This window comes from Mustela erminea, chromosome 12, assembly GCF_009829155.1.
Source record: "Mustela erminea isolate mMusErm1 chromosome 12, mMusErm1.Pri, whole genome shotgun sequence".
NCBI lineage: Eukaryota > Metazoa > Chordata > Mammalia > Carnivora > Mustelidae > Mustela > Mustela erminea.
The window spans coordinates 91,570,277-91,592,618 of record NC_045625.1 but is presented as its reverse complement, the minus strand read 5'-3'; the positions used below and the strand labels follow the sequence as shown (position 1 = coordinate 91,592,618).

At 62.0% G+C, this 22,342-nt stretch overlaps 2 protein-coding genes across 6 annotated transcripts; both read right to left on the bottom strand.

Annotated features, from left to right (window-relative positions):
• Positions 1-2,986: 2,986 nt before the first annotated feature.
• LOC116570952 lies at positions 2,987-4,719 on the bottom strand. Of its 3 annotated transcripts, XM_032308589.1 has the most exons (4): positions 4,082-4,383; positions 3,725-3,903; positions 3,441-3,474; positions 2,987-3,361 (listed from the first exon to the last, which is right to left on the bottom strand). In XM_032308589.1, the coding sequence occupies exons 1-4, from the start codon at positions 4,181-4,183 to the stop codon at positions 3,068-3,070; spliced, it is 609 nt and encodes a 202-aa protein (XP_032164480.1). In that variant the 5' UTR covers positions 4,184-4,383; the 3' UTR covers positions 2,987-3,067. The 3 variants fall into 3 exon arrangements, 2 of the variants coding, with proteins under 2 accessions (XP_032164480.1, XP_032164481.1); XM_032308590.1 differs by lacking the exon at positions 3,441-3,474 and having other exon boundaries at positions 2,987-3,362; XR_004277611.1 differs by lacking the exons at positions 2,987-3,361; positions 3,441-3,474; positions 4,082-4,383 and adding an exon at positions 4,428-4,719 and having other exon boundaries at positions 3,730-3,903.
• A 3,958-nt stretch (positions 4,720-8,677) lies between these two features.
• On the bottom strand, positions 8,678-13,615 carry LOC116571099. 3 transcript variants are annotated; one of them, XM_032308852.1, is made up of 2 exons: positions 12,817-13,615; positions 8,678-12,326 (listed from the first exon to the last, which is right to left on the bottom strand). In XM_032308852.1, the coding sequence occupies exon 2, from the start codon at positions 11,507-11,509 to the stop codon at positions 10,598-10,600; it is 912 nt and encodes a 303-aa protein (XP_032164743.1). In that variant the 5' UTR covers positions 11,510-12,326; positions 12,817-13,615; the 3' UTR covers positions 8,678-10,597. The 3 variants fall into 3 exon arrangements, with proteins under 3 accessions (XP_032164743.1, XP_032164742.1, XP_032164741.1); XM_032308851.1 differs by having other exon boundaries at positions 8,678-13,033; positions 13,201-13,615; XM_032308850.1 differs by having other exon boundaries at positions 8,678-13,033; positions 13,240-13,615.
• Positions 13,616-22,342: the final 8,727 nt, after the last annotated feature.

Here is a 22,342-nt window from a genome sequence, read left to right as displayed (position 1 = left end):
GCGAGACCACCCGTTCCCACCAGGAGTGTGCGGGAACGCCTCCAGTGCGTTCTCCAGGCACCTTAGATTTTCCCAGGCTCCGTCCCAGGTAAAACGCCTCCTCCAAGACAAGACCAGGACTGCAGACTCCGGTCTGGTGTGAACGTCTGTGTGTGCTTCTGGGATTATGCTGCCATGACAGACATGGGCATCTCCAGGGTGATGTGCAGCAGCTCCCGGCGTCCAGGACTCCTTCCTCCTAATTCCTTCCAAATAGGGAATGGGCGGCACTTTAAAAGCGAGCCAAGGAGACCCCAAGGAATCTGCGGATTTGAAAACATTCAGCCCCTACTGGAAATACCTTTTGCTTTAGAAATACGGAGCTCTCCTGACCACAGAAAGTGCGGAAGCGGGACCGCGCGGACTTCCCGCCGGGCTCCCGGGGAGGGAGTGTTGGAAACTGCGTCGGAGCCCCAAGTCCGTCTGAGTCTTCTCGGGATGCCGACATTTGCGGTTGCGGCTTTTAAAAGTACCAGGACTGCATCCCCGAAACTCCAGCTCACTGGGGAACACTGGACATATTCCTTTCCTAGGAAGACATATTTAAAATTCTTTAAAATAATGAACGCCCTGAAAATTCGGAGAAGTTAAAACATGTCGAACGCCCGGCACTTCCTGAGCGCTGTGTCCTGGGTACTGGGCCTGGGTTACTTCATTGGCTCCCCCCATGGCTCGGGGACTGCTCCCGCAGTCACCCTCCCGTAATAACAACCATTGCTGAGCATCTCCTCTGTGCCAAACACCCTTCTACTGCCGGGCAGATGCCAGAGGAGACGATGTCCCTTCTCAGGCAGAGCTGATAACCCAAGGACAGAGACAGACCATAGCAAAAATGCCAGCGCCGTAAGAGCGCCCAGGCGGTAGAAGTGTCTCGTGGGTCCGGATGAAAGGAGCGGGGTCAGGAGTGACTTCTAGGAAGAGGTCACCTCTGGGGGCGCCTGGGGGCTCAGTCGGTAAAGCGTCTGCCTTCGGCTCAGGTCATGATCGCAGCGTCCTGGGATCGAGTCCCGCATCGGGCTCTCCGCTCAGCGGGAAGCCTGCTTCTCCCTCTGCCTCTGCCTCTCCCCCTGCTCGTGCTCTCTCACACGCGCTCTTTCTCAAATAAATAAATAAGTAAAATCTTAAAAAAAAGGAGAGGTGACATCCGTCATCAACGTGAGGGAATGAGGTGACCACTCGCCGTGTGGGGGAAAGCCGCCTGCCCAGGAGACAGCAGGGAAAGGCCTGGGGTAGGGCTGGGGACTGAGGGGCGGGGAGCCCCCGTTCATGTCCGAGCGGTAGGCAGGGCCGAGCATCCCAGTGTCTTGGGTTTTATGTTGGACCGGGGCGGGGCGGGGGGAGGCTTCAGGGCAATCTGGTGTTCTCTATTTCTTCTTACTTCACTTTTTTTCCTTTTATTTAAATTCAAGTTAGTTAACATACAGTGTACTGTTTTTTTTTGTTTTGTTTTGTTTTTTAAGATTTCATTTATTTGACAGAGAGAGATCACAAGCAGGCAGAGAGGCAGGCAGAGAGAGAGGGGAGGAAGCTGGCGCCCTGTTGAGCAGAGAGCCCGACGTGGGGCTCGATCTGAGGACGCTGGGATCATGACCTGAGCCGAAGGCAGAGGCTTCACCCACTGAGCCACCCAGGCGCCCCTACAGTGTACTTTTAAAAGATTTTGGTTTTTTGTTTGAGAGAGAGCTTGCAAGCATGAGCAGGGCAGAGGGGAGAGGCAGAGGAAGAAGCGGCGGGGGGAAGCAGACTCCAGGCTGAGCAGGGAGCTCAACACGGGGCTCGATCCAGGGACTCCAAGACCGTGACCTGAGCTGAAGGCAGATGCTTAACCGACCTAGCCACCCAGGCGCCCCACCTAGTGTAGTGTTCACTCGGGGACAGAATCCGACGGGGTTTGCACGGCTCCCCGTATCTCCAGCTGGCATTCCCCCCACGCCATCTAATCGCCGGACGCCGGGGTAGGCAAAGGTCGTGAGAAGTCCTGTCCCGGGTCCCCAAGCTGCCACGCAAGATCACGTCCAACCCTCCCCGGGGAGGGGCACGCAGACACCGGTCTCCGCACGGGATCGCACAGCCCCACTGAGACCCCATGTAATCCTGTCTACAAACAAAAGCTGTTTCTGCCGCTTCCCGCCGGATCCTTTCCCATGTTTGAAAACCCGCCAGTCGTCAGCCAGCCCTCTCCCCCTTCCAGAAAACCAAGGCCCTTGAGCCCCCTCATGAGCAACTTGGAGGGCTTCCGTGTCAGCCCCGAAGGCCCGCAGACTGCAGCCCAGAGGGTGCACGTTGACCTTGACGGTGTCCTTTTGCAGACCCTCCCTGGAACCCGGGGCCTGGGGAGTCCGTTTCAAGCTGTCCACAGTCCTCACCCTGGGCTGCAGACAGCTGCCGGGGAGCTGTGGGGGGTCACGGGGTCCGGTCAGGGCTCCAGTTGCTTGGCTAGGGGTCAGGTGCTCCCGGAACCAGTGCCTTCCCAGGGCAGGCAGCACGGGCCTGCAGACCTCAGTGCGGGTGTCCAGGTGCCGCCCTCAGAAGTTCTTTGACGTTTGAGGACTCGGGGTTAAACTGAAGCAAACCAGTTTCCGCACGGCCCAGATCTCAGAAGGCCGACGTCTGATGCCCGGGCTGCCCACAGCCGTTCGCCCAGAGCGCCAGCAGGGTCAGCGTGCCCGGCGGCCCCAACAAGCGCCCAGCCGGTCTCGGGCTCCTTGCTTTCACACGACGCTCTGCCGAGATGTAACGCGTTCCCGCAGCTCACCTTTCTGAAGCGCACGGCTGTCTGCGGCCATACCACCCTGAACGCGCCCCATCTCGTCTGAAGCGCACGGCGTCTTCACAGGCAAGCGAGTCCGTCCGCACGATCGGGTTTTAGAACATTTTCTTCAACCCAAAGAGAAACCCCGTCTCCTCCGCCTGGAACGCCCCCACCCTACCGCCCCGGGCGGCCACCGCTCTGCCTCCTTTCCCCACGGATCGGCCGGCTCCGGGCGCTCCTTGTTCACAGAATCCTCTTGCGTCCGGCCTGGGGTCTTCACGATTCTTCCACGCTGTGGCGTCGTTGCTGGCCCTTCCCGCATGTTCCTTGTAGGACCACCCCGCACGTGCCGGCTCCTGTCCTCCCTGGGGGTCCCCGGGAGTGGCTCCGCGGCGGCCGTGCCCTGCGAGGCTGCCCTGAGCGGCCAGACTCCCGCTCAGACGCCCCCGGACGGCTGCGAAGCCCCAGCTTGCTGCGTCTCCCCTCTCCGTCCTCCCCAGAGGTTCCCGGGCCGCTCTGCTCTCGCCAGACCTGATGTCTCACCGGGACTCCCATTTCCGGCTCTGGGACCTGCTGGAGGCACGGGGGTCACTGCAAAGTCTGTGCGTGGGATGCTCTCCAGTTTCCTCCGAGTTTCGACCGGCCTTACGTGTCCACGGGGAGCTTGTGACTCGGTTTTTACCTGGGGAAGAGACACACAGGGAGGGCAGTCCCACTTGGCGAACACGGGCAGGAGAAGGTGGGGCAGACGGCCTGCGAGGCCCGGCTGGGAGGCCGGAGGGAGCGCCCCGGCCCTGGGTGGTTGCTGCCGGGACGTTGGGCGAACCCCATCCGCAGCCCCAGGGAGCACAGAGCGTGAGCGTGGAAGGGCCTTGGCCTTCGTGCCCAGAGCAGGGCGGCTCTCACGTCACGCACTGGATCTCCCAACCCGTCGAGCGTGTGGCCACAGACGGGAAGTGCAGGTGCCCGGGCTTCCTGGGCAGAAGCTCAGCGTCCCCGTGGGGAGGAGCGCTCTGTGGGCAGCGTGGCTGTCGGGGCTGCAGACGCGTCTTCGCAGAGAGAGAGGCGGAGAGGGCGGATCCGCTGCAGACGGCGCTGGGAGCGTCCTCTGTCTGCGGAACGGAAAGAGGAAAGAGCCTCTGTGAGGAACAGGATCTCGGGGCCCAGAGGAGGGCTTCTCGGCGGCCGCTGGGGCAGAGCTGGGCACATCCCTCCGGACACAGGCCCAGTCCTGAAATGCCTGAGTCCCACCCAGAGGAAACCCAAGCAAGCCCTCGGGTGGGGTGTCACCTCTAAGTCCGGATGGAGAACTGGCAGCCTGAGCCCTGGGCCCGACGGCAGCCCCAGCAGCTGCTCCGGGAGGAGACGCCGTCCTGGCTTCGCTTCCTCCATCTCACTTCCCCGGCCCCCATGCCGTGCGCCGCCGCCTCCTGCCCTCCGTCCTCTGGTCCTGTGAGGTCCGTCCCGGAGGCCGGAGACAGATGACTCAAGGGAGGCTTGCCCAGGTGGCCCCACGGCCCGACCCCTCTGCCAGCGGCTCCCAGGGAGGGGAGGGCTCCGGGGAAGCCCACGGCAGGCGGGGCTGGTTCGCGCCGGACCCTGCCCTGGGAGCTGCCGCTGTCTCTTCTGCACTAACCGAATTACAGCTGCTTTCAGTGTGGCCGGCGGGTGTCCAAGGCTGCCGGACCTGGTGGAGGAGGAGAAGGGGCCCGGGCCAGCCAGCAACGCCTTGTTCCAGAGAAACGGGGTGTCAGCCGGCCACGGCGAGTCCAGGGCACAGGCAGAACAAATGCAGCCCGCCCCGTGTGCCAAAACAAACTCGAGCTGTTCTCCCAAACCGAGCACCTCCTGGTCAGTGCTCCCAACAAGGACTTCTGTAGAATTCCCTCCCCGGGGTCTGGCAAGCTCTCAGGAAGGGCCGGGGTGCCCTGAGCTCACCCGCTGGGGCACCGGAAGGAGGCTTCAGACCTCGTGAGCCTTCCAGGGGAGGCGTCATGGGGTCCCAGAGAACAGCCCGCCCTGGCGAGCTCCCAATTTACCAGCTCAAGCGGCCCCCGAGCGGCAGGATCAGCACTGGAGGAGGGGTATGCTCCCCCTCCCAGGGAGCAGCCGAGGCTCAGGTCGTCCAGGCAAGGCTGGGGGCACACGGCCAAAGTGCTCACACCGGCGTCCGAGATGGCTCTTCCCCGAGGAGCCACAGGGGTCAGGACCCAGTCCCGGAGAAGGCACGGGGAAGCCCCAGGGCCCCTATGTGGTCACAACCCTTGAGATGGAAATGTGAACGCATTTTGCAGACTGGAAGACTGAGGCCTGGTGGAAGGAAACACCCGCTGTCCTATCTCAGGAAAGGGTGGCGAGGAAGCTGGAGCCCGGGCATCTCTGGGCCTGTAGGTCACACTCTCGCAAGCGTCAGATACAGCCTGTGGGCGCCGGGAGACCTGGCATGTCCCCCCACAGATTCTGAGACCCTTTGGCACGAGCCAGCAGTTCTCAGAGTGTAGGCTGTAAACCTGCAGCATCAGGAGAGAAGGTGACATCCCAGGCTCAGCCCCAAACTTACTGAGACCCGGGGGCAGGGCCCAGCTGTCCGAACGGTCCCAAGCCCTCCCATTGGGGACCAGAAGGGCGGGCTCCTGAAGGGAGAGTCAGCCTGTGGGCTGGGGCAGAGCACTCTTAAAACAGAAAGGTCACGGCCAGTGCAAGCCTGCAGACCCAGTCCTCAGCCACGTGTGGGCTGCAGAGGAGACCCAGGGGGCCGGGTTCACCAAGGACACTGGCGGGCTTGCACACCTGGCGGGTGAAAGAGAACACAGCCCTGACCCCCACGGGACCTGGCCTGGGAGCTGGGCTCCTCAGACACCCGCCAGGGCCTGGAAGGGACCAAGGCCAGCCCGGGGCCCCAGCTGGGGCCACTGACTCTCCTCCGTTCTGGGTGGAGACTCCCCACAAGGTGAAGTAGGGCCCAGGCAGCCAGTCCCAGGGAGGTGCCCTTTGCAACTCGGCCGTTAGGTCAGTACGAGCTTCACAGGGGCCAAGACAGGGTTCTAAGAACAGCCCACCAGAAACTGTGGGGTGGTGCGGTGGGAACCTTCCTGGCCGTGCCGCGCTGGCTCCTTCCCATGCTGTCTCCAGCCGGGGGCACGGGGATGGGGCTACACGGACCCCCACACCCCCCAGGCCTGCAGACACAGAACGAGATGCAGAAGCTCTGGGTAGAGTGGGGGCCGGGGCTTTGATGGGAAGCGTGCTCAGAGCCTGGAGGGTGTGAGCCCACCCACGTGTGTGACCCGGAGCCCCTGTCCACGGGCTTCTGGACCTGGGTTCCCGGGATACTCCTTGGCATCTGTGTAACCTGTGAGCTCCTCATTCGTTACCCAGATGTGTCACTTCCCGCCAGGCCTTCCAGACGCCCAAACTCAGAGTGTAAGAGCATCAACACAGACCGCCCCCCACGCCCGGCCCAGGCCCTGAGTCACAGCCTGCCTGTTCCCAGGGCTGGAGCATGGAAAGCCTGAGAAAGCCTTGTCTGAGCTTCCAGAGGACCCCACAGCCTGGAGCGGGGCCAAGGGTCCCTTGGGAGTCCTCCCGGGGTCAAGGTCTCAGCACTTGGGCTGCTGTAGGAAGGATGCGTCCTGCCAGCGGGAGGTGGTGGCCGTTGGCTAAGTGAGGCCAGGAAGCCGGTGCCCATGAACAAAGGACACTCAAGGTCAGGTGCAGACCCCTCTTCCAGGCTCCTGTGGGCATGTGGACGGATGCTGAGTGGTCTGTGTTTGCCAGCCACCTCTGGCTGGGACACCTGAGGTCACTGTGAGCGTGGAGACCCCCACAGCACCCATGTCCCTACATTGCCAGGCCATAAACACGCCCACCCTGGGACTGAAACCCCGTCCTGCCCCCGAGGGCTCTCAGCCCTGCTGGGAGTGTGGGAATGACAGAGCTGTGCGGAATCAGAGAAGGCCGAGGGACGCAGGTGGGGCTGCCCGTAGAGACGGAGCAGCCGGGGCAGCGGCCGTGAGAGCATCTGGCCAGCCCGTCGTGAGAGAGCCCGCCTTCAGTGGCCACTGCTCCCGTCTCTCAAGATCTATCTTCTCCGCTTTCTTCGGGGGGTGATCTTTATCGGGGTTGTACATACAGCACGGAGCTCTGACGACCGCGTACACTCAGGTCACGGCCGCACGCCGACACAGGGAACACGTCCCCACTGCGGACATTCCCCTCCACAGACCCCCACTATTCTGATTCTTCCGCCATAGGTCGAGGCACAGACTCCCGCAGCGGACGCGCTTCACGCCGCGGCACAGGTTTACGAGTCCTCCCTGCCCGAGCACCCCTCGGCCGTCCTCGCTGGGGGGACGCCCGGCGTGGGATGAAGCGCGCTTCGTTCCGGGATGGGTGGGCCTCCGGGCCGTCCTGGTTTGGGACACAGCTGTGCGTAAAGCAGTCGTGTGCAAGCAATTTTTTTTTTTTAACAAATTTCATGTATGTGAAATTCACACAACATCAAACCAGTCATTTCAAAGTGAGGAATTCTGTGGTCCAACCACCACCTCCCTGTGCGTCCATCAACCAGAGCCCCACCCGCCGCCTCCCCGATGACCACCAGTCTGTGTCCTGTCCCTGAAGTCACCTGCTCTGGGTCATGCACGTGAACACGAGCATAGATCACACAGCCCAGACTCTGGCTTCTTTCCGGACGCATGACAGACGTGGTGAGGCTCCTGTCCACGCCATCACAGGTGCTGGTGCACCCTCCGTCTGCATGGCTGCATCGACCACAGGGTGTTTGATCTGCGGGTCGTGTTGTTCGTGGGTTTTGGTGGGTACGGGCACTGACTCCTCGTGACCATGTGTCGAGGAGCAGGAGGGCTGGGTCATGGGGTGTGCATAGCACGTGTGTGGTCAGACTTTCTGGACACAGCCTAACAGCTTTGCCCCAGGAAGTGCGCAGTCCCCGGAGTCCAGGCAGTTGGGACCATTGGGGCAGATCTGTTGGCACCAGGGGTTGGCACCAGGGGTCACCGTGGGCACCCCACTCCATTGCCCAAGCCCGTGTGGGGACAGTCGCGGGCCCAGGCAGGGAGCCTGCCGTCCGAGCTCCTGATCCCCATGGAACTCTGCCCTTTCCAGTCCCCGCCCCGCCGTGGGCTCTCCCCTGACTCCGACTCCCCCAGTCTGTCCCCACACAGGGTAAACCTGTGTTCCCCCCACTCCCTCGGGATGAATTAACAGAACCCCATAGGGAGCCCCAACTTTTCCAGATTAAACTCAGGGCAGGCTTGTTGTGGGGCTCAGAAATACCCCCCAGAGACGAAGGAGCGCAAAGGCCTGGCCGTCTCCCCAGGTTCGCCGAACTGTGTTGCGCTTCGTTGTACGTTCTCGTGGGGACGGGCGTGAAGACAAAACCCAGATTCACACGCACCCAGACCACCGGGCACGCTGTCATCCTCAGGTGTCCTCACGGCCAGTCGGAACCAGGCTCGCCAACCCCCCTGAGGAGGCGTTTCTGTGGGGCTGCCTGAGGTCTCGCACGTGTCAGCCCCATGTGTCGGGGGTCAGCAGGTGCAGGCTCTCGAGCTAGAAGACACTTGGGGATTGCCCCGAAAATCTGAACAGAGTGGCGGCACCCAGGCTCCAGCCCGGAGGGTGGGTGTGAATTCAAGAGCGGTCAGGCCCCACTCAGGCCTGACTCTGGCTACCAGGGGATCCCGAGAGCTCCCCGTGTTAACCCCTTCAGCCCCAGCTGGCCCCTTCCCCCTAAGTATGGTGACAAAAGAGCGGTGGCCAACTGCGTGACCACTGAAGCCTTCGGCGGCCACGGCCCCTCCAGCACACCCCCCCTCCCTGAGCCGCATGGGGACCCATCTCTGGCCTCGCCCACAGCACACGGGGCAGGCGCCGTATGCAGGGAAACGGGGGTTCAGAGGTGCCTCCTGCGCTGGGACAGTGCCACCCGCCTCCGCTTTGCTTTGTTTGTTGCTCGTGGCTCTCTGGGGCGGCCCCAGCGGGGGAGGCTGGGGCCCAGGGCGCCTGGAGCCTCGCTGAGCGGGTCCCGCAGAAGCCACCCCCACCCCCACCCCTCATTGTGCAAGTTCGGGAAGGCAGGCGCGGCTCTGCTTCCCCGTACCCCCCGAGGGCTCTGTTCTCGGATTTCCTCTTCGGTAGAACACCTATTCCACAGAAACAGTCAAACATGTCCATAGTTCCTTGGTCGCCCGAAAGTAAATAACTCGCTGTCTCTGCCGTACCTCCACGGAGGGAGCGGGACAGCTGAAGGAAACAGGGCACCTGCCCGGGGACTCAGCCCCAAGCCGAGCCCCAGCCGCGCCTCGCGGACCCCCAAGGAAGAACAGACAGGCTGTGGGCTGCGAGGAAATGCCACGGGACACAGCGGGGTTTTCAAGGCCGTGGCGAGGGGGGCCGGGTTCCCGCCGCCGTCCCCGCGCAGCCCAGCCCCTCCTGAGTGTGGGTAACTCGGGAAGCCTCAGCCGGCTCGGCCTGCGTCCTCGAGTGCCTGGGCCGCTCTCTGCCTGGGACGTCCAGGCTCTCGGGGACGTGCTGGCACACGTGGTAGCGATTGAGATGACAGGACGGGTCCACGCCCAAGGGGGTCCATAAGGAGCGCAGCTCGTGGGTGGGGGGTCCCCAAGGCGGGCACAAGGAGGCGGAGGAGCCCCAGAGCAGGGACGGGAGTCACCGGGCCGCATGAGGGAGCAGCCCGAGGGCCACACGCTCCTCCTCGGAGGGGACCCAGGGTCAGCACTCTTCGAACTCTGCTGCCCACGGTCCTGGCGCTACTTCCTTCAGAACGTGTCTGTCCCAGACGAGGGCAGGAGCTCCTGAGGCTCAGTCCCCATGTGCCCTCCCTCTGGCGTGCTCCTCACTGCCTGCGGGGGGAAGCCGGACTAGGAGGGTTAAAGGCACCTGAGCCGCCTTTGACCGGCGCCCTGGAGAAGGCTGGGCCCTGCATTCCCCAACCCCAGATCACGGGGCTCTGGGTCTCCTTCAGCCCGTGCAGTGTGGCCAGTGAGACAGGCGTGATCGGCCTCCAGGCTCCAGCAACAGGCAGTGGCTGCGTTCTTGTCCCATCTCAGGGGACCCTCCGGCGGGAGCTGAGGCCAGGAGGAGTTGGGGAGCCCTCTGAGCCAGACCGTAGCCCAGCTGAGCATGCAGCCTCCCCCATCAGCGTCCTGGAAGCCCCCCTCCCCCACCAAGCCCCGCCTGGGTCACTGACCTGCAGTAATCCCAAGAGCCAACACTGTCTGGTCACTGAGCACAGAGGTTCTGTCGTCCAGCAGATAAGCAGCCCAAGCGGGACACACCCAGGCATCTCCCTCCTGCCCGGCCGCCTTGTGCAGGTCCACATCCTAGTGTGCCTGGAGCTCTCACCTCTGGAGGTCTGGGGTCCTGTCTCCGAGGATGCTGGGAGCTGCCAGGGAGATAGTAGGCTGACCCTCAGACCCTTGGGACTGCACCTAGAGCTCTTGTTCTGTCCCCCAGGGACCTTGGGCTGGACGCCTGACCCCATGGAAATTCACCAGCCTCTGAGGAGAACCAGCCATCCAGGCAGCTGCTCAGGGCAGAGTGTCTTAATCTCAGCACCGTGGACAGTTGAGGCCAAGTGATGCCGCAGGGGCCGCCCGTGCCCTGTAGGACACTTGGCCGTGTGGGGGGCCTCCTACCAGCTGTGATGACCTAACACATCTCCAGACCTTGCCAATGGTCTCCAGGGCACAGGGCTGCCCCTGGCTGAGAACCTCTGCCCTCAAACGTCCTGACTTTGCCAGAAAGAAGCCATCTCTGATCCTCCTAGAGCTTGAACACCTGCAGGCCGGAGGTCGCACGGTCTCGTCCTTCAGAGGCAGCACTGGGAGACGTCCGCCTCGTTGGCACCAGCAGACACGTGCCCACATTCCTTTTGTGTGTGGTCCTGGATGGGGGGGCCCTTCCCGGCGGCCCCAGACTCTTCCCTTCTGCCTGCACCTGGAGCCCCGATGAGGTCCTTCCAGGAAGGACCTGGAAACAAGCGTCCCCACTCAGGTGTTGGCGTGACCAGGCCCCAGGCTCCTGCTCCGGTGTGTCTGCGCGCTCAATCCCGCGTGGATGAGCTGGGGTCGGAGGCACCCCTCTGGCAGGTGCCGACCTACCTCGGAGGGGGAGACTGAGGAAGAGGGGTGCCCACGGGGCCCTGCCTATACGTTCAAATTTACAGCGGCTGCAGCCATCCCCGGACCCACGCGCAGGGCAGCACGCTGTCTGAGAAAAGCATCTTCCTGCCGCGCGAGACAAGACAGACGCGCTGGCTGCCGAGCTGTGAACTCTCAGCATGTATTTGACCGCCACGTCCCCCACCGGCCCCCAAGGGACAGTGTGTTGGGAGAAAGGGGTGGGGCAGCCCCAAGGCTCCCACTGGATGCCAGGAGCCTGAGTAAGAGCCGAGCGGGTCCTCTCCTGGGGAGGGGGCGCACAGGGAGCACGGAGGGGGCCCGTTGTCTCCCGCACCCACCGAGGGAGAGGAGACGGGGCGCTGCCGTGGGCAGGCCGGGCAGGCCGGGCAGAAGGAGACTCTTGATCAGAGAGACCCCGCGGTGGGGAGGCGGCATATCCGGGTGACGGGGGACGACGGAGCACAGGCAGGTGGATGGAAGTCCAGGGGGACAGCAGCCCTGCAGGGCACACCCGTCCCCCAGAACCAGCCTCGAGCCCGTTGGGTGGTTCCATTTCCCCCCATCGCACATGGGGGGCTGGAGCCCATGTCCCTGCCCCTGAGCACCTTACCTGCCTCAGGGCGGTGACATGAAAACCGAGGAGTGTCTCCACGTCCGGGATTTCTTCTCCATCCGGAGCTGTACGTGGAGCAGCCGCCGAGCCGGGCCGGAGGACAGAGGCTGCCCCTCCATGCCGGTGAGGTGCGCTGACCAGCCCAGCTCCCCTGGCTGGAGGACACGCTCAGGGCTTGTCCGTGGTCCCCACCCAGCCCCGAGCCACATGCCTGAAGGACAACATGGTGGCCAGGCCGAGCCGAGCTGTGTCCACTCAAGCTTTGTCCTGGCCATGCGTCCATGAAGAAAAGCCTCCTGAAACTCCATCAGACGTCTCCTACCCCGCCACCTGGGCCCATCACTGTCACAGCGCTCTGAATGGCCGGACCGGATCCCTCCCCTGGATCTCCGGTGCCCTTTCCTCCTGGTCCCCTGCACCTGGATACCATTCGTGCACAGAACGGGATCCCGGTGTGGGGTGTGACGTAAGGCGGGATCTGTGACCGCTCTGTCACAGCACGACACAGCCAGCACTCTCCAAACAGCAGGCTCCAGACAGACGTGCACAAGCCTGAGACACGGTGCCCTGGCTTCCTTGCAAAGGCCCGTTTCTCTTCCCTTAGGAATACACACACCACCAGTTTCAAGATCCAAAATTTATTTGCAGGATGAGCCCCAAAGGATCCAACGTGACCGATGACATTTCAAACTAAAAACAGTGCCTCCCTCAATCTCCTGCAGTCATCAAACGAATCTTCACGGCATTCTGTACGAACCTGGTCCCGTGCCCCGGAAAGAAAGTACCCTTCGTGCATTCAGGATGAGGAGCTAGGTGTTCATTGAGAACACCGTCCCACACCGACTGCGTATTCCCAGGGTGCGTTGGAACACTATCCCCAGGGTCTCAGTTCTTTTGCATTTTATAACACAAAACTGAGATCAAAACGTGCCCTTTTTACCTCCCAGGGACACCGCTGGGTCGTTTCCACCCCAGCAGAAACAGAACAAAACTCGCCATGTTCTGTCCCCTGTAACCCCCTCACCGAGCACCTGACAAGGTGTCCCACAGGTCCCGCCCTCCCGCGCCTGCCTGCCGGGCCGGGACACCCTGTTGCCTCAGCCTCCCCAGGAACCCCTGCAGGGCCCCGCCCCCGTCTTCCCCCATTGGAGAAGGCCCTGGTCTCAGCACCTCTGCCCAGGCGGGTCTGTCCTGGGCCGGGACCGATATGTCAGCCACCCTGCACGGACACTTGGACAGCCACTCACCATTGTCCCAGTGTCCGAGGCCGTGCACTGCGCAGGCACCTCCTTTTCCACACGGAGGCTTGTATGTCTGGAGACAGGATCCGGAACTTGGGACCAGCATGTCCCATGGCTTTGTCTTCCTTCTGCCTGTCCCCAGAAGCTGCGCATTTCCACAGGGAGACGACGGTGCAGGAGGATGGTAGTTTGAGATGCTGGATTCCGCGCCAGGGTGGAAAGCCTGTGTGTTTAATACAGCAATGCCCACTTTCTGAGGCTGCAAGTTACTTTTTTCTTGCCAAGAACTATTAATACTATCTCCCTGCGGCCACCCAGGACTAGAAAACCACCCCAGGAGCCAGAGCCACCGCCTCTCCTCCTGACCCCGAACTTTGTTCCCATAATCACCAGCAGGAACAGCATCCTCAGGTTCCCCCCAACACTGACCTCCCTGTGGGCCCAGGGGCATCCTGGAGTCCAGCAACTTGCTCAGAGGAGCGCAGGAAGCAGCAGCGGCCTCCCAGGCCTCGGGCGTGACAGTGATAACAGACGTGTCTTGAGTGCCGGTGTGCCAGGCCCTGGCCATCTTTCCTGGGATGACGCATCCCTCCTGGAGAGGAAATGCTATTCAGAGAAGAAGAGCCATGTGTCCAAGATGCTTCCCAGAGCTGGGTCGGCTCCGCATGAGGTCTGGCTGCTTGTGGGGCCGTGACTGTTCCTGACAAGGCGACCTAGTTCGGGGGAAGGTTTAACCGGCCCTCTGCGCCATGCTGGGGCCCAGAGGGAGCTGCTACCCACACACCTCCAAGCCAGCAGTTGACAGATGTCCGGAGAAGGGAAGTGAGGCAGCAGGTACCAGATCCAAGGGGGGCGGGGGGGGGCAGGCCCTAGAACCCCACCCCAGTGTCTCATCCACAGCGAGATCTGAGGGTGGAAGACCCCAGACCACGATGTGCCGACTCCCCCACAGCTGTGGAGGTTGTCAGGATCCCAGCATTTTTCCAGAATGGAAAGAAAGAAGCAGCCGCCTGCATGTCCCGGAAACCCTGCCAAGGGCCAGATGTCATGGCGGACGCCGCAAGACAAAGTCAGCCCTCCCGGGGGTGCAAATCCTGGCTCCCAGCTTGGAGAATAATTAACTGTGTGTTTTTAAGAGCAGCCGTTTGCACTCAGCCTTCAAAAAGCATCAAAGCCCAGAGCCCAGAGTCTGCAGACTGGGCTGGGCCCGGGTCACGTGATAGACAAGAACTCAATCCACGGGGTCAGAACCCACATCACCGGGCCCATAAAAGTGGGTCATAAAGTCCAAGGAAGGCTTTCTCTTGGAGGCAGGCATCTTCGGTTTTGCTGAACCCGGTGCACGCGGGGAGGCGATATCCAGGAAACAGATCGCTGCAGGTTGTTTATGCCACAGGGCTGCTCTGGTCCGCAGAGAGCAAATCCAGCTCAGGGGGCTTCTTGTAAACCTTGTGTCGCGAGTGTAAACAGGCTGGACCAGGTGTCCAGACTCTGGGGGTGAGCAGGGACATCACCCTGCCGGCCCCTGGCTGGCTGGTTGGCTGCCATGTTGCTTCCAGCACCTCCTGGGGAACCCCCTTCCTCCCCGCCCCCACACTGAGAGCTGCCTCCTTCCCAGCCCCCTGCCCGCTTACCCACCCAGGTGCCCAACCACACCTGCTCGGGGTCTTAAGGCTCTGAGAGCTGGTCTGGCCACATGGATGTAAGTCAGTGTTCCACACCCACAGCAAGATGCATTAGGATAAGGTGCTTTCGACCAAACGAGGCCCGGCTCCCCGAGGGAGGCATTGGAGGCTGGTTTCCTGTTCACACGACAGCTGTTTCTTGTCTGGGGGCGGTGGCTCCGCCAAGCACGAGCGGCCAGGTCCCACCCCACACCCTGAACCCCTCACCCCTCCCTCCCAGCCTGCCCCAGATCTCCCGAATGACAGCTCTTCCTCCTCCAAAGCTCTGCGCAGACTCCCCTTCTTCCAGACACGGCCGTGTGGCCCTGCCATTAGCGTAGGGTCCCGGCAACAGGAGCCTGCTGGCTGTCGTGTGGGGAGCAGGACGCACACCCCCTAGCGATGCCTCCATCCCGTGGTGCCCCAGGAGATATGGCTTCTTTCCCTCTGCTCCACAGGGACCACGCTGCCCCTTAATGACCCTGACCCTGCGCGATCAGCGTCCCATGCTGGCCACCCTCCCCTAGGATGCATGGCCTTCAAAGCCAAGGACGCTGCCTCATCTCGCTCCTTCTGGAGCCCGTTGCAGTGCTGTTTGCACAGTAGATGCTGAACAATCACACAACGAGGCTTAAATGCAGATAACAGAATGGCAACAATGGACCAAATTCTAGGTCAGCGGTTCTCAAACTAGCGGGCCTCAGATGCCCCGGAGAGCTTGTTAGAAGGCAGATTCATGACTCAGTAGGTCCAATGGGGCCACGGGCTGCTGCCGCCGCCTCTCCACCTCACCTTGACAGCCCTGGGCTGACGATGCTCTGTCCCCAGCCACCCGCGTGACAGACACCAGCGTAGAAGTGTGACATAGTCAGAAAGCTTCCTAACATCCGATCCACCCCCTCCTTTTGCAGGCACGGGGCTCCGGTCAGCTCCAGAAAGCTCGGCCACCCCGTGCGGGACAAGGACTCCGCACGGCTTCAGCTTCCCGACGGCCTCCAGCGGTGGCCCGTTCTCATCACCGTCCGCCGGCAGGACCCGCCGCCGTCCGCACTCACTGCTCTCACCTGGAGGAAGGGAGGCAGAAGCAGAGGCTCCGGGACGCAGGATGGACCCCACGGTGTGTGAGTCATAGACATGCGCTGGGCACCAGTGTTTACAGGCACTGGACCAGACGTGAGTCCAGAGCGGAGCGTGACGCTCTGTAAGGAGGGACAGGTAAGAAACGTGCTCCGGGAGCGCCGTCGGGACTGGAGGTACGGGGCACTCCCCGACACCCCCCGCAGATGCCTAACACTGTGGATAGTGCCGAGCCCCTGTATGCTAGGATTAACTCGTAGAGTGAGACATTAGTAACAGTAACTATAACAGCAACTAGAGCAATGGAAGCAGGACCCTCCGGCAGAAGCTGCCGACTGCGCTCTCTCTTCGAAATACCTCATCGCGCTCCCCTCGTCTTCTTGTGATGACGGGACGGGGTAAAGCGCCCGGGAGACCAGAGGAAGGAGGTGGGCGGCGTGGGCACAGCCACCTGCACGGAGGTCCCTGCTCACCTCCGGGCCATATGTCAGGAGGAGGGTCATCTAGGTGCTTCCGGACCACAGATGACGCCAGGTGCCCGAAACGACGGAAAACAGAACGGGGGGTGAGGGGACCCACCGAATAGACCCGCGAGGGTGACCCTGACGTCCATCGCCTGGACGGGCGCCGTGACGACCAGATCTGGTTTGCGTGTTGGCCGAGGCGCGCTCCCGCTGAGTGAAGACCAGGGGGCCAGGGGACGGCTGGTGGCTCCTCACGGTGCGCACGCCGCGTGGGCCCGCCGTCGGGGACCTGCTGCCCCGGGGGTCCGCACCGTGTCTGTTCCCCCTCCCAGGCGCGTAGTGAAGGCGGAGAACCCGTAAGATGGGAGGGGCCGGGTCCCTGAAAGTCACGCCTGGGGAGGGTCCGCTGCCTGCCCGTCAGAACACTCCTGTTTGATTCGACATGAGTGCAAAGTCGACTTTACTTACAGCTGGTGAAGCCCTGAGATTTGGGCGGTCGATCTGCTCCTGCTGTCAGGGAAGGACTGACCTGCTGGGGTGAACCTGGCAACCAGTGTGTTCAAAACTCACACACTCACGGTCACACACACTCTCACCTGCCCTAATGCACACGGGCACACACTCACACTCATCCTGAGTCTCTGGGCCAAGACGGCAGCCGTGCAGGGGGAGCGGGTCTGGGGGCTGGACACGTCTGCAGCAAAGCTGACTGCTACCTAGAGCGGAGCACACGCCCAGCGCAACCGAGTAGCCGCTGGAAGCCCAGGCTGCCCGGCACGCGCATGCAGTGTCTCGGAGACTTGCCCCTGCTCCATCGGTCCGTTGCTGCCCCAGTGCGCCGGCCAGTCTGCCTCATGATGCCAGCACGTCTGACCTTATCGAAGCCTCTGGCATTCGCCCCCCTCCCACCCGGACCTCCCCCGTGCGTGGCGAGCGCCCGTCAAGCCAAGTCTGCCGTCTGCTGTCACACCTGCTGCTCCCTTTCCGCTCCAGCCAGAGCGATCTTTCCCCTTGCAGACGCCCCACCCCTAATCCTAGACTCTGACCGCAGTAGGTGCTGCTGGTGCCCCCCGGAGCCCCCCACCGCCCAGCTGCTAGGGACCCGCATCCGCAGCCCTCCCCGAGGAAGTGTGCTCTGGCCAAAGGCACCACCGGACGCGGCGGCGCAGAGGATGACACGCCCACCTCAGAGGCTCTCCGTCGCAGCGAGGGACCGAGGGCGGGCAGACGGCTCACCTTCCGCACTCAACCCGGGCGCCCCTGGTGCCCTTCACACAGCCGGCTGCCGGGGGACCCCGTCCCTCAGGGACGCCCTTCCCTGGCATCCCCGAGGCAGGCTCTGATCGTGGGCCTCTTGCCTAACCCTGCCCTGGCCTCACGGGTGGATCAGAGACGCCTGTCCCTGCTGCCCAGCTGAGCCCACACCCTGGCCTGTGTGCCGGGCTTGCCCCCGGGGTCTCCCCCACGTGCTTCCCTCTGCCTCCCCGCCTCCCCTCCGAGCTCCCCCACCTCTGCAGCGAAGCTTTGAGCCCCAGGCGGCCTTGCTCCTCCCTCCCTGCCGCCGCAGCCGCCTGCGTGAGACCGAAGCCCCCGGGATCAGGGCCACGACGATGCTCCCTCTCCGCACTCCAGGGTCCCAACGCTGTAACGGACAAGGGCTGGCCCTCCGTAAAGAGACACAGAGGGAATCCGTGAACTTTGTGTCATGTCATCCAGTCGGTGGACAGAAGCAATAAAAGCCACCCACGTCTAGTCGATGCCTGTGACCGACGAATTGATTTGCTGACCCAGCATTGTGATAAAACCCGTCAGCAGTCTGCTCCCCTGTGTCCGTGGCCGGCTGGGGGCTGTCCCCGGGGCCACCAGTCCCACACTCTGGTCACCAGCACGCTGGGAGCGTAGAGTGCTCTATGAGCTGATCGGCTCATCGGATAATCACGTTATTGGTTACCGTCCAGACGTCGGGACCAGCGTATAGCTACCTGGGCGACAAGATGCTGATTTCACACCCATCCCACACAACAGAAATCAGCCGAGCTCATCTCGTCCTGCTGGGGGGAAGGACAATACGTAATCCTTGATGAAGAATGGAAGTCGGCGGAGAAGAAGCAAGGAGAGAGACTCGGGGCGGCGTAGAGCAGAACGTCCCGCGAGACGCGGAGTCCAGAGCAGCCAGGTCACGGCAGCCCCTGCGGGCTGGTGCCCGACCTCCTCTGCCCGCTGGAGCACATTGCCACACACTTGGTGGCATCAGATGACATGGACGCGTTGTCTCCGATTCGGGAGACCAGAAGTCTGTGTCACTGAGCAATAGTCCGAGTGCCCTCAGGCCCACCGTCCTCGCCTCCTGATGCCTCGTCCATCCCCAGGGCACAGGCTCCGGGTCTGTGCCCCCCTCGGCTAATGACCCTGGTGGCTGGGGCGCACCCAGTAACCCCGAATGGTCTGTCCTTCTCAAGATCCCTACACGGATGCCCTCTCCAAAGGAAATCTCGCTGACTGATGGGACGTGTCCAGAGGCTCCAAGCATTAGGATACGTTTGTCCTCGGCATCCACACAGCGCTCGCCCTCGGACCAGCGGCTGGCGGGCCCCAGGGAGACTTCCTCTGCAGCGGCTCCGGAGGATATTTCCAGAAAATAAAATGGCCCAAATAAAGGGGGGGTTGATCTATTAATACTTTATGATGACGACCCTAGGACAGGAATCCCTGTCTGTATCTACACAGAGCCACAGAGCAGGACCAGAAGGATGACGTCAGCACTGAGGTCCCATTTTGTCCTTTCATTTGACCTGCCCACCCCTCGCCACTAGCCCCCATCCCAGGGCTCGCAAGAATGGCCACCCAGAATTGAATGTGTAGTGTTCTGACGCCGTATCAGCAAAGCCGGCCAACTCCACCTCCAAACCGCATCTCATACCGGCTCCCTACTCTCCGCTGCCATTACCGAGCTGTGGGACCCGGGCTGGCTTCCCGCCTTGGCTGGCTCTCTCCCCACCAGCCTGTCCGGGGTAACCCAGCCTGCTCCCCGCCTCTTCTGTCCCTTCCTTCCCCTTGTTATCTAGGCTATAATCGCAGCCCCAGGACCCTCGTGCATGCTGAGCCCCGCACCGGACCCTTTCTCCCTGGCCGCCGGCAATGACAGCTCCCAGCGTGCCAGCCTAAGTGTCTCCTCCACCACGTGAGTGAGCTAGGAGGGCTTCCCAGCAGGGTCCACCCCGTCCACAGAGGGCCTGCCATCTGCCCGTGCCCTTCCAGAGTGTTCAGGACTCTCACGCACAGAGAGGCCTCAGCACGAGGTGGGCGAGTCCTTCTCCTGAGTGTGCAGACCGGCAGCCTTTGCCCAGACGCTGCTTAGTGTGTCACTTACACGCTCCTAGCCGGACGCACGCACTCCTGATCCTTTTGTCTTATTTTTCAAGGACGTGAGAATTCGATCCCATGAGATGTTTTTCAGTCCCCACTCGCCGTGCCAAGCACACAGCCGGCCATGGGCTCTCTGAAAGCCGGCCCTGGCTCCTGGGTCAACCAATATGGCGGTGTGGAAGAAAGACACTTGGGGTGGGCGTGGACGTGAACCAGCGGCACGGCGGGGAAGGAGCAGAAATGCGTAGAAGAGCGCCTCGAATCCAGGAGGCCATGAAGGCCGAGAACGCAGAGGCCGCGGGGAATGAATGAATTTGGGGGCCGCACTGGGCCCACAGCACGGCACGGGGCACCCTCACTACCATCCTTCAGCTAGTCCAGTGACGGGCGGCCGGGGGCAGCTCCATTTCACCGCCGGGCGCTTTACCAAAGGACTCGTGTCCTCTGCATGGAAACCACTTGAGCGTGTGCTCTGGAGATGACATTTCAGAGGATGTCTGATTGTGCTGGATTTCTCCTCGAGACCCACTTGAGCTTGAACTGGAAAATGGCCCATCTGCTCCTTCCTTCGTTTCTCTGGTCTGATTTCACCACGAGGCTCCCGGGAGCCTCCGCAGAGGACGCGCAGATGATGATCTGTCCTTGAAGACCACATCCTCAAAGAAAAATCCAATTTGAAATGGAGAGCCACAAAGAGCGCAGCCTCGGGAATTGGATCCTTCTCAAATTACTCTTTCCTCGGAGACCTTGGGTGCTGCCCTGTCCTCCCACAGGACCTGGGTGCAGCTATGCGTGGCTGTCCCCAAAGCCGGCCGGTGTGGTCCCAGAGCCAGGGGGTGGCACAGAGGGTCCGGGTCTCGGGTCTGGGATCAGCCTGCCGTGCGCATGCTCATGGGCTACGTTGCGACCCCAGTGGGCTTCCCACAAGCTTGCCACGGATATATGCTAAGCCCCACAAACCGATTTTCTTAAGTAAACCCATTTCAGGAAGTCAGAGGAGAAAAAAACATTTCAGCAGAACAGCTCCACCTGCGCGGACCAGGAACTAGCAGATCCTGGACGCTCTCAGAAGAAGAAAACATGCATTTAAGTCTCTAAACTCTGTTTAAATATTTGAGGATAGGAAATAACACTGTGTGACTTTTGAGACTCTTACAAAGAGGTGAGACTTTTTCCTCCGTCTTTACCCAAGGTGTTCTGTGGAGGTTTGCATAACAAACGTGTTCCGAATGCTGCTGAGTGCTGTTCTCTCCAGACACACTGCTGTCAGCTTCCCACAGCAGGGAAGGAGAGAAGCCAGCATTGGGGAATAAGCACTTCTGGGCCTTGGGGGCGGGGGGCGGGGTACGTGTCACTGGTGCTCTTGGTTCACAGACCACGGTAAAGGCAAGGGGCCCAGAGACCCTTCTCTGAGGCAGGCACTAGCGAACGGAGCTCTGGAAAGCGCCCCCGGCAGCGCCCAGGCAGGTTGAAAAACCCAGGAAAGGCCCCGAGAACCCAGGAGGGGCCAGGGAGGCGGGCGGCGGGGCGGACAGGACATCCCGAAGGCCTTGAAGGACGTTCGTTGCAAGGGGAGGGGGACTGGCTCTGCGGTGGAACCTTGCCACTCCCTCGCCGGAGGCAGAGTTCATGGCTCACCCGCACCCCCTTGAACGGGGACGGGCCCTCTGACTGCTCAGGCCAGAGTGCGAGGAGCCCGCGTCCACCAGGGCAGAACCTGCAAGCTGCCCAGCAGCTTCTCCGGCTTGTCTCCCGAACGCTCACCTTTGAGACAGTCTCGTGAAGCCCCGCCCCACAGGATGAGAAGCCCGAGCCACGGGACAGGCCACGTGTCAGCGGTCCACCGGCCACCGGGCCCCGCAGGCCGCAGGCCACACTGGCTGGCCATGGGGCGCGAGTGCGCCACCTTGGATGTGCGTCTTCAGACGACTGCGGCCGCGGGAAAGGCCCATCCAGAGCCACCCCGGTCAACCAGCGAATGTCACCCGGGTGTTTACGTGTGGCGGGCATTGCCATGCAGCTGGAGGTAACTGGGGCCGGGACTGAGGACTGACCGCTGGCTTTAGCTCTGTCAAAGTCAATGGTGACCATGGAGGGGACGAAGGAATGACTGCCGGGCACCCAAGGGCGGATGGGAGGAGGCGCTAACGCGTCCCTCATTTAGGGCGTTTTTCTATAAAGGGGGCAGAGAAGGGAGGCGGCCACTGAAAGGTCTTCCTTTAAGACTTATCCCTGCGTGGTTCTCTGGTGACGGCAGTGACTCAGGAGATGGGAAACTTGACGGCGCAAGAGGCAGGGAAATTGCTCCAGTAAACCTAAGAGCCATGAGAATGAGACGTGCCCCTCAGACACCCCGAGATGTGCGGACGGCTCGCCCAGGAGAGGGGACGAGGCTGAGACGCGTTCCCACCTGGAGGCTGGTACCTCCTCTGTGGAAGACGAAGTCGTGTCTTCCGTGGAGGGGAGGGGGCGGAACGGTGGAGCGTGCGAGGAGAGAGAACGGATGCATCAGAAACCGTGTGCAGGGCCGGGGCGTGGAGGGCACGGCTGGCAACGGCGGGTCCGCGGACTGTACCCCATGCATCCACATTTGACCAGCAAAAGGTTTGAGACAAGCTGCTGGCAGACCCACTGCGCCCTTCCCTCCCCCAGATGTCATGTCCCGTGGCAAAGGGAATCCCCATGACCAAGGAACCTGCCGCGTTTCCCCGAGACACTGTGGGTACCTCGGGAAGGCACTGGGTTTGCGTCCTGTCCACCCGCCCAGAGTCCCCTCCCTCGCTCCTGCTGCTCTGGGATGACATTTCCCAATAAAGCTTCCTCTCTGTTTGGGGGTGGGGCACTGGGCTAAGCTGGGGCTCCCCTAGAGCCCACAGGAGGCTCCAGGCTCCCTCTCCTGGAGGGGGTCATTGGGAAATGCAGCCTTTTGGGGCTCGCTGTAATGAGTCCAGATAAAACTGG

Coding starts and splice junctions, on each gene's coding strand:
- LOC116570952 (XM_032308589.1), bottom strand. CDS start 4,183: ATGGAGGAAGCGAAGCCAGGACGGCGTCTCCTCCCGGAGCAGCTGCTG. Junction 3,904..4,081: donor TTCTCCATCCGGACTTAGAG/GTGACACCCCAC, acceptor TCCGTTCCGCAG/ACAGAGGACGCTCCCAGCGC. Junction 3,362..3,440: donor CACAAGCTCCCCGTGGACAC/GTAAGGCCGGTC, acceptor TGCCTCCAGCAG/GTCCCAGAGCCGGAAATGGG.
- LOC116571099 (XM_032308852.1), bottom strand. CDS start 11,509: ATGGAACCACCCAACGGGCTCGAGGCTGGTTCTGGGGGACGGGTGTGC.